This window comes from Podarcis liolepis, assembly GCF_965112155.1.
Source record: "Podarcis liolepis genome assembly, chromosome: 10".
NCBI lineage: Eukaryota > Metazoa > Chordata > Lepidosauria > Squamata > Lacertidae > Podarcis > Podarcis liolepis.
Window position 1 is genome coordinate 36,961,526 of NC_139562.1, and position 18,662 is coordinate 36,980,187.

General features: G+C 41.0%; 1 protein-coding gene and 1 long non-coding RNA gene across 7 annotated transcripts in view; one reads left to right on the forward strand and one right to left on the reverse strand.

Annotated features, from left to right (window-relative positions):
- LOC310687656 (uncharacterized protein) overlaps positions 1-18,662 on the forward strand; it is a 223,301-nt gene that overhangs the window by 131,199 nt on the left and 73,440 nt on the right. For all 6 annotated transcript variants that reach the window (XR_014516510.1, XR_014516511.1, XR_014516512.1 and 3 more), the window contains one exon: positions 12,014-12,137. Coding sequence is in view for 3 of the 6 variants with exons in the window: in XM_083463053.1 (XP_083319179.1) it covers positions 12,014-12,137 (124 nt within the window). In the remaining 3 variants the exon portion in view is untranslated. The remainder of the gene's footprint in view (positions 1-12,013; positions 12,138-18,662) is intronic.
- LOC310687661 overlaps positions 1-18,662 on the reverse strand; it is a 224,711-nt gene that overhangs the window by 4,993 nt on the left and 201,056 nt on the right. The window contains exons 8-13 of the long non-coding RNA XR_014516521.1: positions 13,329-13,444; positions 6,838-6,980; positions 2,943-3,074; positions 2,366-2,522; positions 1,519-1,661; positions 292-350 (exon numbers count right to left, since the gene is read on the reverse strand). This is a non-coding gene — a long non-coding RNA (uncharacterized lncRNA). The remainder of the gene's footprint in view (positions 1-291; positions 351-1,518; positions 1,662-2,365; positions 2,523-2,942; positions 3,075-6,837; positions 6,981-13,328; positions 13,445-18,662) is intronic.

The following is an 18,662-nucleotide window of genomic DNA, read 5'->3' on the forward strand; positions in this document are numbered from 1 at the left end:
TATCGTTCCACATGATTCTGAAGAGTCTTGCCTTGTGCAACTACTATACAGCATGTTCCTTGGAGGCCAAATCTCCTCAGCAACACCCCCTCTTGTCAAATAGGAGGTGCTGCTGGTGTCCTCTCACCCTTGTTCCCAATGGATATCTTTATCTCCCTCCCCACCCCCTTGTTCCTGATGTAGACCTTCAGACATCCTTTCTTCCCTGGCAGGGATGGGGCTTGCCTCAGGTGGCAAAATGTCTTGGGCTGGCCCAGGCATCCCCACCCACCTGCCTACCTTCTTACTTACAATCATTTCAGGAGGTTGCACTGGCTCGCAGCCTTCTCCTCCTTTGTCTCAGTGTTGCCCTTGTAGAAATCAGCAGACAGGAAGACAGGGACAAAGGTAGAATTAGTTGGTTGCAGCTGTCATTGGCTCTGGCTTCATCTTCAGTCAGTCTTTCTGCCTTCTGACCTGTCAGTCCCCAAAAGCCCCAGCCCCCACTACTCAGCAATCTTGAGTACTGTCAATGTCTAATGATTGCAGAGGAAGGAAAAATATAGGGGGACCTTTTTCTCTGTAGAAAAACTTTCTGCAAAGGAGTGTATAAACAATCGCATGCAGTCATATCTGCAGCATAGTCTTTTCTGGACCCATCAAGTGAGATTCTTTATGTCTCTTCTCTTAGAATTAGGCCCGATGTTGCATGTGATCAGGAGTGTATATTTTTTCAGAGGCTTTTATGAGCTCATTTCTCCTCTTTCTCCTCACACATTCTGCTTGTTATAACTACTGCATGGAAGCTACTATAAATTGCAATGAAAATGCTCATGCTTTGGGGGATATAAATCTACATTTGAAAATGGGATTATATTATTTCACAATGGGCCCTGTGTGTACCAAGGCTGCCACTTCTTAGAGTTAAAACCAGCTATAATGTAGTAACATATGCAAAGTAATCTAAATGTATGCAAATTGTCCATTGATTAAAGGTGAGCCTGTGACCTTAGAAGATGTAGTCAGGGGACAAAAGAATACTGGGTCAGTTGATAGCTAGTTATTTTGAAACCATTTTGTGTAAGTGTAATATATGAAATCTTGACTGTTTTAATTTAGAGAGATGAGGGTCGGGTCATTGGTTGGTTGGTTGGTTGGGATTGAGTGTTCATTTTCGTTTAGTAACTGGTTGGTTGCCATAATTTTTGTGTTAGCATTCCATATTAAATCCTGCCTTTTTCAGTTTGGGGGGTTGGGTAGAGTTGTCAGCCATTCATTGTAATATTGGGTTGTTGCTGTTTCACTCTAAATATAAATGTTGCATTAATCTGATAAGAAAGATTATCAGCTTTGGGGAAGCAGTTTCCACTTTTAAGTTTTCCAAGTGAAGCAATACCTTGTCTGTTCCAAGTAGGAAACAGTGTATCAGACCAAAAGTTTAATTAACTTTTTTTTAAAAGTGAGTTACTCAGCAACAGAGACCTGTTATCCTTTAAAGACTTTAAGATGCTTCTTTAGTCAATCAGGGAAAGCACTTACTTGCAAACATAACACACACAAATTCCCATTGAGCTGTGAGCATGGCCTTTTTATAATTTAAGCAGTTAAGCATAATAAATATGTCTTGCTTTTAGTACTTCTCACAGACGAGGTTGACTTTGCTGCTCCCTGTACTGGCAGTCCTAGAATGATTAATTAGGCATAAATGGAGGATGCAAAAACACGTGCTCGTATAGTTTATTATAATAGATATAACTGAGAAATATATTTTAATTGAAATTCCAATCAGCAGCAGCACACAAGACAGGAGAGGACACTAGCTAAGAGAGATGCATTTGAAGTTTCTTTTAATAACACCCATTACAGAAGAATGAATAGAGCATGGAGCTTATGGGCTAGAGAAAAGTGCGACCCTAGGTTTTCAGCAGGACTTTAGACAGCCTATTCCATTAGTATTGTCAAGGTGACTTGTGATGGAACAACACTCCAACAGTCTACCTTTTATCAGCCTAAGGTTACAGCCAGATGGATGTGCGTTCAAGTGCCACTTGGACCATTTCAACCCTTTGGACTCATTCAAGCCAGTTACACATTCTCACATAACATCCCATATGAATTTAAAGTTTAAGAATGGGGCATCCGTAAGCTATTAGGTCTCGACAAGAGGTTTTCTGCACTTGCTATGGGGCTTTCCCAGACAGTAATTGCCCACATGGACTGCAACTCCATTGGCCATGCTGGCTGGCGCTGATGAGAGTTGTGGTCCTCAGCATCTAGAGACCACCACGTTGGCTGCCCTTGTCCTCGGAATTATGTGCATTCATCCTTCCTTTGGGGCACATCTTATATGGATACATGGAAGGCTGTTACCTTTCCAATTACCTACCTCAGCAATTTGTCCCTAGAGGCCAGCCACATCTCCTAGAACAGGCTTTCCTAAACTGTGCTAGCTTGGGCTGATGGGAGTTCCAGTCCAAAACATCTGGAGGGCAGCAGGTTGGCAAAGTCTTCCCCAGGAAGTTTGCCAGGAGGCTTGTCTTCCCCTATGGGATCAACACGATCCAGTTTCTTATAAATGAAAATGGAGATTGCATTTCTAACAATCATGATTAGAAGGCAGTGATGAAAATGGATTATATCTTTTGCCAGTTTTCTCATAAAGCTATAGCATAACTCTGACCTTACAGACAAAAATAAATAAAAAACTACATTGGTATCAGTACTTGTGTGTTCTTCTCCCAGTTGACCTATCCTTCATTAACACAAGTAATCCTTTAAAAAAGCTATTGCCATGTTTATTTGTGGCCATCATGACATCCTCGCTCATTGAGTTCCATATGTTCTCAGTTCTCACTTGATGACCTTGAGTTCTTGTATCTGTGCATGTGTGGGAGAGAGAAGAAAGCATATTTCTGCAGTCACACTTCCCATACCATCTTACATTACATTCTCCTTTCACTAACCTTATTTGCAAAGCAACTATTCTCAACTGTTTGACGCAGGAGTGGGGAGTCTGTGGCCCTCCAGATGTTGTTGGATGTGCTGGAGCACACACCCTAATTCTTAGGCTGCAGAGCTCTGCATAAGGCGACTTACTTTTGGGTAGACAAGAATAGAATGGCATTGTTAGTTAAGAACTGATAGATTCCCTTGGATCATTTATGTTACCTTCTTTATTTCCAATATATCCATTTGGAAATGGGCAATCATAAATGTACAGACTGTTCCAAATTCAGACACACCCTCTCTTTGTGCAATTATCATGATACTTTTTAATCCCTTTTCTAAGAATTCTTAACAAGCCTTTCCCATTTTTTACTGTCACGGCATATTGAGAGCATATTATTTACTGTGATTGTTCTCTTCCACTGCAAGACTGCTTTCTGTGTCAGTAAAGCCACATCAGAACCTATCAAAGCACATATGGAGGTAGGATTATTTGACATATGGTGCTTTGCATGTATTAAGCTCTCTCTCACACACACTCAATTCTTTGTCAAGTTTGAGATTTCTCAGACTTTTTGTGGGTTTTACTATACTACTTTTCCTTCACCTGCATAGTATGCCAGCTCACCTTTCATTATTGTTTTAAATAAAATGTATTACATTTTTTTTCTGGGGTAAGATTTTGCTAGTGTCTTACCCTGCTGTCGAAAGAATTGCACTGGCTGGCCATTAGCTGCAGGGCTAAGTTCAAGCTGGTTTTGGTATATGAATTCCTGTACAGCTTTGGACCAGATACCTGAAAGATCATCTCACTCCTTAAATGCCCATTTCATCGTTGTGCTCTGCAGGTGAGGGCCTTCTGCAGATAACATCTTATCAGGAGATCTGCTCTGTACAATGTTGGAGTCTGGCCTTTAGTGACCTGCCCCTTGGAATCAGCTCCCCTTGAATATTAGACAGATACTATTGTTATTGTCTTTTCAGCACCTACGGAACACCTTCCTATCTCAACAAGCCTTTTCAGCCAGGGGTGTCAAAACTTTATTCAAAGAGGGCCAGATTTGATGAAGTGAACAGGTGTGAGGACCGACCAAAGTTGTTGAGATTTTTTAAGTATTTAACCCTGAAGTTGTGGAGCTTTTTTTAGGATTGAAGTTGTTGTGCTTTGGGGGGGATTTCCCCCCAAAGTTTGTATTTGATATCCCGCTTTATCACTACCCTAAGGAGTCTCAAAGTGGCTAACAATCTCCTTTCCTTTCCTCCCACACAACAAACACTCTGTGAGGTGAGTGGGGCTGAGAGACTTCAGAGAAGTGTGACTAGCCCAAGGTCACCCAGCAGCTGCATGTGGAGGAGCGGAGACGCTAACGTGGTTCACCAGATTAGGAGTCTACCGCTCTTAACCACTACACCACACTGTTCAGCATTTTTGGGGATTGAAGTTGTTCAGCTTTTTTCAAAATTTTACACCAGGAAATAAACTGCCATAGGGGCCGGATTAAATCGACCAGCGGGCCGGACTTTGAACATGCCTGCTTTTAAGATGAGATCTTTCCCAGACTGGGAATTGTTTTGAATATTTATTTTATTGCTTTATCACTTGTTGCTTTCTGCCCTGGGCTTCTCGTGGAGGATATAAATTGAATAGCTAACTAAATAATACATAAAAAAGAAAGAGGCAGATGAGTGTGATAAAAAAAAGATCAAAGTACTAAACAAACTGCATTTTTATGGGTTGCTCCACCCCTTTCTTTTAACCTACCACTATTTAAAGTAATGTAATTAAATATTTACTAAGTTGCCTTAGACAGGTAAAACAATATTTCAAGTTTCACTTTTTCTCAACCTCCTCCTAACCCCCCCCCCCACAACTGACTTTATTTACAAAGCAGAAATAAAGAATTATAATCACTCTAACGTCCAAAGCCGTTCTCATTAACTTCAAAAAAGCATTTCAGACTCAGGCAGGAAGTTTTAATTCTATGCATGCATTTTCCTCAGCTCTTTCATAAACATTCTGCTTATCTGCATAATAACCGTAACAGGGTGCTAAGGCTGAACTAAATGCTGTGGTGCTGATTCCTGTCTTAGAACACGGGCTGTTGCCAAGCAGGTGCAAAGTGGAAGTTGCTGGGAAGCCGGATGCAAATAAGCTGAAGGAATCCACCCGCTTTGTAATCTTGGAAGAGCCAAAGATCACATGCACACCACACATCTAAAGCGTATTTGTACCACTTTAACAGCCATGGCTCCTTCCCCTCAAAATAATACTGGAAACTGTAGTTTTTACCCTCAAAGAGCTAAAGTTCCCAGCACCCTTAACAAACTCCCAGGATTCTTGGTATAGGGGAGCCATGTGCTTCAGATGCATGGTGTAGATGTGCTCAAAGTTAATTTCTCAACCATGATGGTCAGATAAATTCCCTTAATAGGAACAGGCCGGTCCTACTATTAGGCCGAGTAAGAGAGCTGCCTCAGGCGGCGAATGGTGGGTGAGCAGCGCAGTAGCAGTGTGGTGTTGGAAGGCAGAACTGTGTGTGTCATGTGGCATTGCCTGCATCCCATAAGCTAGCCTGCTAGCCTGCCCACTTCTGAATTACCACTAGTCAGTTGGCCACAGAGCACTTAGTTTCTGTTGAGGGGGGAGGAATTGGGGACATGGAAGAAATGTAGTATGCCACAAAAAGTCTGGCTGGCTGGAATCCTGATCCAGAGCACTTTGCGCTGTCAACATTTTATTGCAAGTCCCATTTGTTTACTAGTGTATGCTCAAGACAAATATAGTTGAACTGAACCCTTCTAATAAGCACACCCAACATGTAATAATAGATATTAGACACATAATGGTCACATATACAGGCTTAAAATGTGAAGGGGGATCAGGGTGTGTCTTCAGTACCTTCTGGACAATATTTTAATCTAAATGATACATAAACCGAGTAATTTGAGCATTTGTGAAACTGAAGCCTGGCCGTAATTATTCTAAGCCATCTGAAGCTCATCTTGAATGTTGCTTTCTGGCTAAGAAGGATGAACTGCTAAGCTTCCCCCCTCCCCTTATATATTTTTTTCATTTAGGAAATTGAGATTTAAAATCCTCCCAGATGACTGAATAGGGTGATCTGGCTGATTAATTGAGGAAAGAAGCAATATATGCTAGACCTTGAGAGGAAGGGAGGAAGAGAAAGAAGATGACTGGCTAGAAAATACTAGATTTCTGAACAGAAATAAGTAAAGGGCTGCATTTGCACGTCAGTTTATTTCATTTCTCTAACTGTTAATTTCCACATTATAGTTGAACTTTAACATGACCCCAAGAGCCACTTCCAGAAATCTAGCAGCATATAGTGGAGGTTTAGCACTTATTGGTGTGTTAATTACTTCCAGGAAGAAGAAGAAAAATCTGTTTGCAACCCTGTTAACCCAGAAAATTGTGGGAGTAAAGTGATGAAATTTGGGGCAGTGTGCCAGAATCTAGTTCTTTCCTGCCATTTTTCATGTGTGAATACTGGGTGAATAGAAGCACATATGTGTGGAAAGGCTGAGGAGTAGCGATGTTGTCTGGTGGCATTCATTGCTGTGTCACACCACACAACTGGTGTGGCTTATATTTAGCATGAGAGATCGGTATATCAGTGGAAAAGCCATCGTTCCACAGTGCAAACAGCACTGCAGTGTGCAAGAAACATTAGGAAATAGAACAGAAACACTAGCATAATAATTGGGAAAACTAACACAATATTTCTGATGTCCGAATGATCCAAGGTGCACCCAAAACTGCCCCTTTCTTCTGAGGGTTCTTTGTCCCCCCCCCCCCCACAGAGATGGGAACCCATTTTCATCTCCTTCTGAGTGAAGTGGGTGAATGTAAAGAAAAATGGCAAGGTTTGGAGTTGAAGGTTTGGTGTATACCTTACTCAAGAGCTGCATAAGACTACAAGTGTTTTTCATTGTTTCTGTTGCTTGAGGAACAGTCATGACTCAGTGCTCTGCATGTTGAAGTTTCACAGGTTCAATCCCTGGGTAAGGACTGGGAATGTCTCCTGCTTGAAACCCTGGAGAGATAACATCTGTCAGCCCAGGCAATACTGAGCTATATGGATCAATGGTCAGATTCACCATATGGCAGTATCCTACACTGCTGTTTTCCTTCCTTTGAGCTTCTCAGACTGCTTGCCAGCAGCACAAGGGACTGCAGCTGTCTAGCCTCACTGCAGCACTTTCAGAAATGTCCCTGAGAAGATGTTACATCACAAAACCTTCCCATGAGAACAGCCAGAGGGATAGGCTCCAGGCTTAACAACAACAACAAAAGTTTCAAGGAAGGAGCGTCCTTTTCCATTTACAAAACCTTGTCCCAGACCTTGTCATGGTCTTTCGTGTTGTAATTACTTCCAGATTAATCTCCTGTAATGTGTGTTCTACGTAGGGCTGCCCTTGAAAAGGGTCCAGAAACGTCCACTGACACAAATGCTGTGTGTTGACCACAGTGAAGTATTTTGACCATATTATTATTGTTTGATCTACACAGGGTGACAGCTTGTTTTCTGGTTCCATTCAAGGTGCTAATCTTCACCTTTAAAGCTCTAAATGGGTAGGGACCTGGGTATCTTAATGACCACTTTCCTCCACAAGTCCTCTCCTGTCACTGTCTAAGGTACGGCAGTGGTACCTTGGTTCTCAAACAAAATCCGTCCAGGAATTCTGTTCCAAAACCAAAGTGTTCCCAAACCAAGGCACACTTTTCCATAGAAATACCAGGGATTAATCCGTTCCAGACTTTTAAAAACAACCCCTAAAACAGAAATTTAACATCAATTTTACTATTTAACGAGAACATTGATCCATAGAATGAAAGCAATAATCACTGTACTGTACTATAAGATAAATAAGACAGTATTGTAGATGATAAAAATAAAAATTATTATTTTTTCTTACCTGTACTGATGATAGTCATTGTTTGGATGGGGGGCTTTTATCCATTTCTGCAGCCACACAAATCAATCAATCAGTAGCCAAACTGGGTTCCACACATTCACAAAAACAAATTAACTGAAAAAGCCTCAAAAACGCAAAATAAATAGCAAAAACAAAAGCGCCAAACTTAATCTGTTCTGGAAGTCCGTTTGACTTTCGAAATGTTCAAAAACTAAGGCACAGCTTCTGATTTGTGCAGGCACCGTGGAAACAATAGCTGACAGCCACATTGGACGTTCGGTTTCCGAAAAATGTTCAAAAACCAGAACACTTCCGTGTTTTTTTGAGTTTGGGAACCAAGGCGTTTGAGAACCAAGGTACCACAGTACTCCAGATTCTTTAACCGCATGAAGCTTGGCAGCTAAAGGCTAGGGGGCTTTTTCTGTTCTGGCTCCCCCCATCCCAGTGCAAGGTCTTTCCTACTGAGATCACACATGCCATTGTTTTAGGTGGCAAACAAAAACTTGCCCTTTGAAAAAAAAAGGCTTTTCTGTTTCGACTACTATTCCCAGAGAATGGGTTGTAGCCGACTAAGTTTTGCTCAAAGTAGAGCTGTTGAAATTAATGGTCCTAAATTAATTGTGTTCATTAATTTCAGTGGGTCTACTGAGTATGAGTAATGCTGGATACAACTTGCAGTCATTGTTTTTGGTTTTTAATAGCAAAATCAGGATTTTATGTTGGCACATAAATGTGGATGATGTTTATTGTTTTGTCTGCTGCCTTGAGAAATAAGCAGGAGATACCTTTAAAATATATATATATTTAATGAAAAACCTTGCAGATAAAGGGAAATAAGCTAAATAGCACCTAGGATTGATAGCTCTATATGAATCTCATATTTTTATATGTGGTGCTTTTCCTAAGTATTTCTTAACAAAAGCCCCAGTACAAAAATACAGATCGGAAAAGTGTTATTACTCTCTTATTGCAAAAGGGAGTGGCAGTGGCAGATGAGTTTCAATGCCTGCTGAATTTTAATTAATTATTATTATTTGCTGTAAAAACAAAAGAAGTCATACTTCCCCCTGGACTTTTCAACATTACTTTCACCTTTATTCACATTGCCCAACATTTATTCTTCATTGGAGATCATTTATGAAAAGCTAACAAAGGATGGAGATGGGAAGAAATGGTAGATCCAGCTGCGTAGTTGTAGTTCTAGCTGATCATAAATACAGCACACACATACAGACATGATTTACAGGAATGTAACATGTCAGTTCTTGAATGCTTGCAATTATTCAAACCAGGCCAAACCATTGAATTTGCAGAGATGAAACCATCGTTTGATTTCACTTTCCCAATATTTCATGGATTTTCACAATCCTGTGATGTCTAAAGTTCTTCAACCTTGAAATTAAGTAAGGTATTGATTTTGCTTATTTGTTTTGAGCTATAGTGAACCTGCAATTTATCAAATTGAGACTTGTTGTGGGGAGGGCATGGTTTTAATATTCAAGGGATCTGCATGCTTCTAAAGACCAGTATGAGATCCCAGTTTTTGCATGCCTGGTTTCACATTTATATTGACTTTGAGAAGAATGTTATTAACTAGTGTTGGGGCAGTCATGCTGCTATTCCCCCCTCCCCCCATTGCCCCCCATGGCAGAAAAAAGGCAAATGGAAGAATATGATTAACTTCTGGCACTCCCATCTCTACACACTGTCCTCCAAACTCTGACACTTATCAGTCAGGTGTAGTCTAATAGTTAATCAGAGAGCAAACTGTGATATGTTTACATGCCTTCCTGATTGGTGCTGTTGGTGGGGAGATCAATGGCTGAGTTGAAATAATTGAATGTGTTTTGTGAACATGTGTCATGGTCAAAAAGCACCTCCTATTTGGGAGTATTCCCAGCGATTATCTTCTCTCTTAGTTGCTTTTGTTTACTTGCAATGATGTCATAAGGCAAAAAAATGGCTACATACGGTAGCATTGTGGCTTTGTGCTATTCACTATCTAATCCCTGATTGGCTGGGACCATCCATGTAATTGTATCTACAAAGGTTTGTCAGCATCAACACTTCCCACAGAGCCTCCAGTGAAGTCTGCTATGAGCCAGAGAGCAGAGAAATCAAATAGCCCTAGAAGTAGGTTACAGCAGTCTCCAAAACTTCAGATATACGTACTGGGATAATGATGGCTGCATCCTCATGCCCACAAAAGACAGGGACTGTGGAATAAGCTATTTATGCCACATTCCCAATTATAGACTGGGTGGAGTACACCATAGCAAGCTCCTTCAATGCTGCTGGACTGCAACTGCTGGATGGCTGAAGCTGATGGGAGTTGGACTCTTAATAACACCTGGGTGGCATTGCACTGAGTGTCCCCGGCTGAAAAGCTTCAAGGGTGGGGCCAGGTTAGGGAATTTAAGGATGAGTGGGATCTGATAGAAACTGGAAATTGGTATTTTTGTTATCTAACAAAATTTACATGGCACTTGATGGTAGTAAAGCCGGTAACAAGTATTAAAACGATCAATAAAAACAGTTTAAAACAACTAAAATATTTAAAAATAATTAAAATGAATAGTGAGAGAGATTAAAACACGCCAACTTCTGCATGCCTGGATAGACATGCCTAAACAAACATTTAATTCAAAGCCCCTGACCTTTTTCATTTTTCTTTTTTACACTTATAATAAGGATCTCTGAACCACACAGCAGTGAGGCATATTTACCCTAAGTTTGCTGAGTTCCTGGAGGCCACACACCTATTCCTAGGGGAATCTATGTCGTATTAGGTAATAAAAAAAGCCACTTTGTTATTACTTAGCCTATGTTTAGAGTTCAGCTGTGTCACCTCTCTCTCTCTGTCTCTCTCTCTCTCTGTCTCTCTCTCTGTATGTGTGTGTGTTTAAAAAATTGTGTAATGCAGAGCCAAAGCAAAATGTACCCTAAATCATGCCTCTGTTAAAAAAAGAGAGAAAGAAGTGCATACAACAAATTTTCATTCCTCCCTGTTTTGATGTTTGTAGAGAATTTAGTTTTGTACTCCTGGCAAAATATGGCAGGAAAAGGGGCAATTGACCAGGAGAGCAAGAGTGTCCCTGGGGCTGCATTAATTTCTTCCTACTTGACCCACGACATCAAAAGAAGCAGGGAGCCCTGTAATCAGTCCAGCCCCTCTCACTTCCTAAGTGTGACAAAGCAGTAGTAGCAAATACACGCTCTCTGCACCCTGGGGAGGTGAGGGTGGGAGTGCAGCTGATTGCATATTTATATGGAAGGGAGTCATGAAGGATGGGGAGAATGCAGAGAGAGGAGTGCTTTCCCAAATGCTTTCTATTGAGACACAGCCCTTATCTGTTTACTGATGCCCACAGCCTTGTTTCCATAGATAGCCCTGTTTTGTGATCGCAAAGCATCAACGATGGCAGGAAAAGATTGGACCTGATGCCATATGTGGAAACTAATTTAGTAAGAAATTGCACAGCGACAAGGCAATGATGCTTTATTCTAAATGGCAGATGCCTCATTAGTGATGATTTATTTAGATGACCTTCTCAGAGTGATGCCAATTCTCTCCCTTCTTCCCAAGCCCCCCTCCCCTCTCCCGGCTCACTGCGAAATATTCCTTAGGAAGCAGAAGGAAGCACCTCTCATCTAAAGCTCAAACTGGCTTAACCTTTTTGTTCCAAAACATTTCAGTAACACAGTAATTCGTAAGGTTTTGCATCGGGTTTAGGCTCTGCGACTAAAATTTACAATGTGTATGAAACCCTGAACAGGAGCAATGTTTTCCTGCATGTCTCATTTGTAAAACATACATTTTCTTGGTGTTGCTTTAATCTTAAGACTGGGACTAGCTGAGTAAAAGAGTTGCTCGAGACGTGCAACACAGTCAGAAAGGCTTGTGTCAAAAGGTGTGTTTTGGACATTACCCATCTACCACACAAAATATCATCATTTGACTTTGGGGTGGAAGTTGAACATTAGCAAAAGGCATTTGAGAGAGCGGAGAAATTTCCCAGTGAAAGCCAGCATGTCCTACTGGCTTCCTGAAATGTTAGAATTATCAGGAAATGCCAACATTCACAGAGTTTCTGACATTTACCAAAATGTATTTTGATTGCGTTTTTTGTTCTGCTTTGTTTTGTTCTAGAATGTGGCAGGCCTTGGAGGGGAAGGGAGATACACAACCAGTTTGGGCTCAGAGACAGAAGGTCCATGTGTCCTTTTGTGGGCTGGAGCCCCTAAAGGACAGCATTGCAGTCAACCACTAGCAGGTAGGATACTCCTGACATTTGTTTATAAAGGTGTCTAATTGCCATATTTATATTCAACATGACTGAAGGTAAGTAGTAAGGGAGCAAAGGTTGCCCATCGCAGGATTTCAAAGCTATCTAATATTTTTCTCTTAATTAAAAATTTTCTCTGAAGGGAGTCATGTCTTTTGACATGTTACTCATAAGTTTTGATAGGAATTATCTTCCTTAGTAATGGTAACAGAACATGCTGTCAGTATTACTGGATAATGTTGCTATTCCTACGGGGGACCCGATCCCTGGTGTCATTATCATATCTTGTTTTATTCAGAAACACCTTCAACAGAACCACAACAAACTGTTATATAAAGGCAATAATTAGCACTGGATCAACCGTTTGCATTTTCACATCAGTGGTTTCTCTCTCCCTCTGGAGCAAATGTTTGTTGCTATGTTCTTATTTTTTAATTTACACTGCAATACCCAACTTGAAGTTAGACTCCATGTGGCATTTCAACTTGGCAGATAAATATATGAATATACACAAACACATCAGGTGTATTAATTTAAGAAACAACATCATGCTTGATTGGATATATTGGGCATGAGGAACTGGATCCAACGAGTGAATTGGAGTCTGATCTTCCTTAAACCCTGTGGGTCAAGTTTGATGGGTGGGTGGAGCTGCTCACCAGTCACCTGACTTCACAATGATGTTGGGGCTAGCAAAGCACTGGGCAGTGTGCTATGCAAGCTTGTAAAATGTGGTCCATTGAGCTTTGACCGGTTTGGATGCGGAGCTTCTGGGATCCTGCAGCAGGTGCTGCAATTATGAAGTCCAATGGAAGGAAAGAGGCGAAGGGGACACCAGATTTTGGCATCACAGTGTGCTACTGAAATTTGAGGTGCCAAAGTCTGCCACTGATTGTTGGGGCTTCTGTACACAGTGCTATGCAAAAATGGGCCACCTAAGATCATTCTGGCATCAGGTTATTGCTCTAGAAAGTCATGGCTCTGTCTAGCTCTGTGTGGCCAAGCTGGAGGGAGCCTGCGACCCATGTGCTCCATTTGGCACGCAAGACTGTTTTTGCCAAGAAAGGTTTCCCATATTTTCTCTGCCACTACATAATACATGTACTACCTTACTGCATTATTGGAACAATTTCTTGTGCTGCACATTGGGATAGCTGTCTTTGTGCTAATTCTACCTACTTTTCTGTGTTATTTGGATGTATGGTTTCAGCATCTCAGTATGAATTAGCCTAGTCTGGCACTGAAGTCAATCTGTTTGCATTCCAACATCTCATATTGTGCAATAACCCAATGATCTGTATAGACAAACAGAGCAACGTACCCTATCAGCATATTGTTCATATTATTGACACTCTTGGAAAATAACTTACAAAAGTTGACTAAGTCTGTTGTTTTGAGATGCTCGCCTGGGTTGTGCATCACTCAGTGTTTTGATATTAGGTGGCCACATTCTGCCTCGAGATGGGGGACCTTTTAAGTTGCATAACCTTCTCGTGAGGCTACAACTGCTAATTTGGTGTTTAATTATCTATATTTCACACTGTTTATTTGACAACGCTTAGATTAATTTCTCTTTCCAAGCAAATCACATTTAGGGATGCATTTGCATATCTTGATTGCGGTTTAATGCCCTGGCTATCACAGTGGGTTTTTTTCTTTTCCGAGAAGAGTACTTTTTTTTTTTTTAAGGAAACAGGGAATGGTTTCACATTACTGCATTGCAGATTGCTGGATGGACATACTTTTATTTGAACGGAGAATTAACTTGACCATAATAAGGATAATATTTTGACAATCTGCAACCTTCTTGGCTTTATTTGATTAAATATTCCAGTAAATGTTGCTGCCCTTGGCTTCATTGGTAGGAAGAGAAAGATATAAATTTAATAAAATATTCAATAAATAAGTGAAAATAAGGCTATATATGCATGTGTGTGTGCATGCACATGCATATACCACAATCATGCATTTCAAAATGGAAGGCAGAACAATATTACTAGATCAGAGGGAACTATAACCAAGCACTGTCATTCTGTCATTAGCAGGGTAGAAGATGAAAGGAGAGTGGATTTTCATCTTTTCTTTCCCTGCTTTTGGCCTCCCCCTGCATTCACTTTTAAGGAGGTTTTCTCCAGGACAATACCAATACTAATACCAATAATAATTTTATTATTATCCCACCCATCTAACTGGGTTTCCCCAGTCATTCTAGGAGGCACTTTCTGTTCTACACCAGGGGATTGGTCCAGAGTTCGGGGAGCACCAGCAGCAGTATTTTCAATGCTGGCTAAGAGGGTGTGCTTCTAAGGATGGATCTCCTCCTCTGAGAGTAGCCTTCCTACTCTGCTCAGGGTACATCCACACTCCTGCTTGCCCCCATCACCTTCCCCCGGAAAACCTGCTGCTTACTGCTGGATCAGAGCAAATGTCAGTCGGGTTTTCTGGGGATTTTCTCCGATCCAGTGCTAAAGAGTGAGTTTTCTGGGGGAAAGCAGTGGGGCAAAGACAAAACTGCTCAGACTTATGCCTAGAAAGCATGGGGCAAGTGGAAAATTGCCCAGACATAGGAGCAGCAGAAGTGTGGAGAAGCCTTCAGAGGGAGAAATATTCTGAATACCACAGGATGCCTTTGCAGGGACCTTTGGGATTGTGCCCTAAGCCTTTGGAATGGAATTGTTCCCTTTGGTAGCATTTGGGTCCAAAAGCAGGCCATCAATATAAGAAACCCAGATCCACGCATGTTATATAATTATATGCATTTGCACACATTCAACACAAATTAATCCATTGAATCTGAACTCTTACACAGTTAATGATTGCTATCGAGCACCCATAAATCTATTTTTCAGTTTCATGCAGCCACAGTTCAGAGCTCATTGCTGGCTAAAGAAGATGGAGTTTTTCCAGTATCCTGTGTCCATTTTGCATACTACTTTTATGCCCACATGGGATGATTGTCCTTTCTCTGCCTCAGTAAAAAACAACAACAAACCATGTTGCTCCTCAACTCCACCCACTCTTTAGGGCTCTTCTGATTCATGCACATTTCCAGAAGATACACATTCTCTTGAATGTGGGAGAGTCAATCTCCTGGGAACAGTCTGCAGTAGTCTTTATGATAACAAGACCCAATATTTCCCATTCAGATGGAGACAGCCTCTAAACACTATAAATTGCACAGCACCACAGAATACAACATGCACAACTGAATATATTTGAGGCAGAAATTTCCCCCGCTATGATTTTCTTTCATGATATGAAAACATTCCCCCTGTAAACATTTTTGGTTTGAAGCTAAAATAGGATGGAGATCACATAGTCCAGAGTTAATACAGACACTGCATAGACACATGTACACACCCCATTTAATCAATGCTCTGCAGCTGCTCCCCCATAAGAGGAAAAGGACAACTAAGATCCAACTACAGTGGTACCTCAGGTTACATACGCTTCAGGTTACAGACTCTGCTAACCCAGAAATAGCACCTCGGGTTAAGAACTTTGCTTCAGGATGAGAACAGAAATTGTGCTCCAGCGGCAGCAGGAGGCCCCATTAGCTAAAGTGGTGCTTCAGATTAAGAACAGTTTCAGGTTAAGAACGGACCTCCGGAACAAATAAAGTACTTAATCCGAGGTACCACTGTATAAAATATGATCCTTGAAAATTTCTGTGCACAACCTTTTAAAATAAATATTAATGTTTGAATTATCATCCTAAACACGCATGAATATACACAACAAAAGAAACATGACAGTTTATGAGAAGCTGCTATGAGAGTATTAGACTGTTTACCAATGTTTTTTATGGGCAATTGCCACAGTTTCACAATACTTCATATAGAGCAAACACTAAAAGACCTGATGTAGGCACATGTTTTTCAATTCCAAATTATAAAGTGCTTTAAAGTTTGTGGGAATCAAAACTTTAAAGTTCAATCAATCAGTTGTCTGGAATATATTGTATACTTCTTTTATACCTGATCATGATTAGCAATATGTATGCATATGTGCTGTTATGAACTCCTTAAATTAAGCAAAATGAATCACTTTGTTGCTTGAATCGTCTTGTTGCACGGAGCAAATAAACTAAGCCTCATGTGTCTGAACATGCAAACAACAAGCGCACTGGGGAGGAGGAATGATATCTGCAAGCTTGGTGCCTGCCTGCACGCTTGCTCATCTGCAGTGCCTCTCGGTGTGCATAAACTAAATATGTAGGTTTGAATGTGTGGCTGAGGCCCGTGCTTGCAAGGACACTTGGTATCATGTGTGAGCCTTTACATGTGCCCTTTGCAGAAGCAGCACAGGACAAGGCTTAACTCCAAATTTTAAACCCTTCTGTGTATATTCCAACTCTGAACCAGGTTCTTGTAACTCACTCTGCTTGCGAGGGATGGCTGTTTCCACCTGTCTAGCTCCCAACCACCAGTTCTGAGAGCTTTCCTAGGGCAGCTGTTTCCAGGAGAACGCTCTAGGCAGAGGCAAGAAACCTTGGGGAGAGAGCATCTGATTGTTTGGAAGTCAAAGTGCTGTGCAGAACTCCATTGTTGCACACTGTGGTTTGAAGAGCTGGCAATTAGCTGATCATTGACACTTCAAAGTGGCATCCCGAGCTCTTTGCAAGAGGTTCACAAATAAACCTGCACTGTGCTTTGAGGTCCCAGAGATCAGCCAGCTTCAGCACTTCAGAAGCCAGGTGTGCAAAACTTCTGAAAGCTCAAGTGTAGAGCCTCTTGAATATCAGACAATTGTCGGTTCTTCAGAAGCCCCTTTGGACTCAGCCCAGCTGCCCTTTTACCTGCCCATTCCTGATGATGTCAGTGACCAGCAGGTTCATGTGGCTTGGCCAAAGTAGTCAGGTGACCCATTTAGGTCCACAGGCTGGAGGCACCTCACCCCTGATCTATACATCCAGCGGGGGGAGGGAATTGTACTATGCCCTCAATAGCAGCAATCACCCCACATTCATCCCAGTTGGGTGGACACCATGAGCAGAATGAAGGGGCCATTGTTGGGTGAGAATTATAAAGCCCAACTGTTTCTGCCCATGTGTGGCAATGCAGGGTATAGCACAAGATCAGTTCATCCATAGTTGGTGGTGGACACAGTGTCTTCCTCCACTGATGAAGCAAGCAGAGGAGAAAGGGAAGAGAGCCTTTGTTTTTGTTATTTGCGAGAAGAAACAGAAGGAATCCAGTGAGATTGCCACTAGTATCTTAATTGTTTTCCCATGTTATATGACCATGTGATAATGATAATGATAAATTTTTTGTACCCCACCCATCTGGCTGGGTTTCCCCCGTCACTCTGTGGCTTCCATAGTTCATGTACTGCTGAGTTCCATTTCAAAGCATGAATGTTCATTACTAAAACTGTTGCTCTTCTGCGTAATGCGTCTACCCACCTCCATCTTTCCTGTTTTCAGCATTCTCTTTCAAAAGCAAGGGAATTAAAAGGATGATGAGCAAAATGGGTTTTGTTGTTGTGCTCACCCAATTTTGGCTGCTTTAGTTTTCAGTTTAATGCTTGCAGAGGAAGGCTGAATGGATTTAATTAATGTGTCTAAAATTATGTATTTCAATAGCTATAAACAAATGTACTTGCATTTATTAATATAAAAAGCTATGCAAATGGCTGCTCTTTTGATTGTAGCAGTATCAGAAAATTAAAGTAATGATACACTGTGATTAATTGATTCAGGATGGGTTTTGTTGAGTAATTTTGTGCTTAATGAGGTTCCATCTATTCAATTTCGTTTTCCATTTCCACTTGTTTCACTCCTGGTCTTCCAGAAAACATGAATTTTTAGAAAAAGCAATGAATAATGTTATAAAAGATATATTGCTGACCACAGAGGCTTGTGTTTTAAAAAAACAACTCACCTTTTCAGTGTGAAGCTGAAGCATGTTAAATGCTTTAGTCAGTGCTTTTTTCTTAAAAAGATGTTTAGGGGTACTCTCATTTTCCTACTCATATCGAAATACTGCCCGTTAATGAGACCAAACTTAGATTCACAAAATGTTTAGGGGTATGCGTACTCCTGCGTCCCCCCAGAAAAAAGCACTGGCTTTAGTCATTTGGAATGAGTTTTCTTAAAACCTTAAGAGCATCAGATAGTCAATTAATAGAGCATGGATACATTATGAAGGGAGGGGGGAGAGGAGTATACATTGAAGATACGTTAACACTGCAAAAAAATTGTACATTTTTGCCATCTTGCGTCAAAATGGCATACACTTGTATCCAAACATAGATGAAAACCTGTGCCTTAATCGAAGGAACCATAATGAAAAATTTGGTTATGATATCTTGAGTGGTGTCTAAATACAAAGCAAACAGAAAACTTTCCAAAGCACACAGTAAATGTTCTACTCTTTTTTTGTTCAGTCAGAAAGTAGGAGCAGGAGCAAGAGTCACATACTCCTGCGACCCTCAGGTTTTTTAAATGAAAAACTAATCAAAGTTTCTATTGGGTTCAGTCCGTCTTATGGAACTCGGCTTCCCCCACTTTGG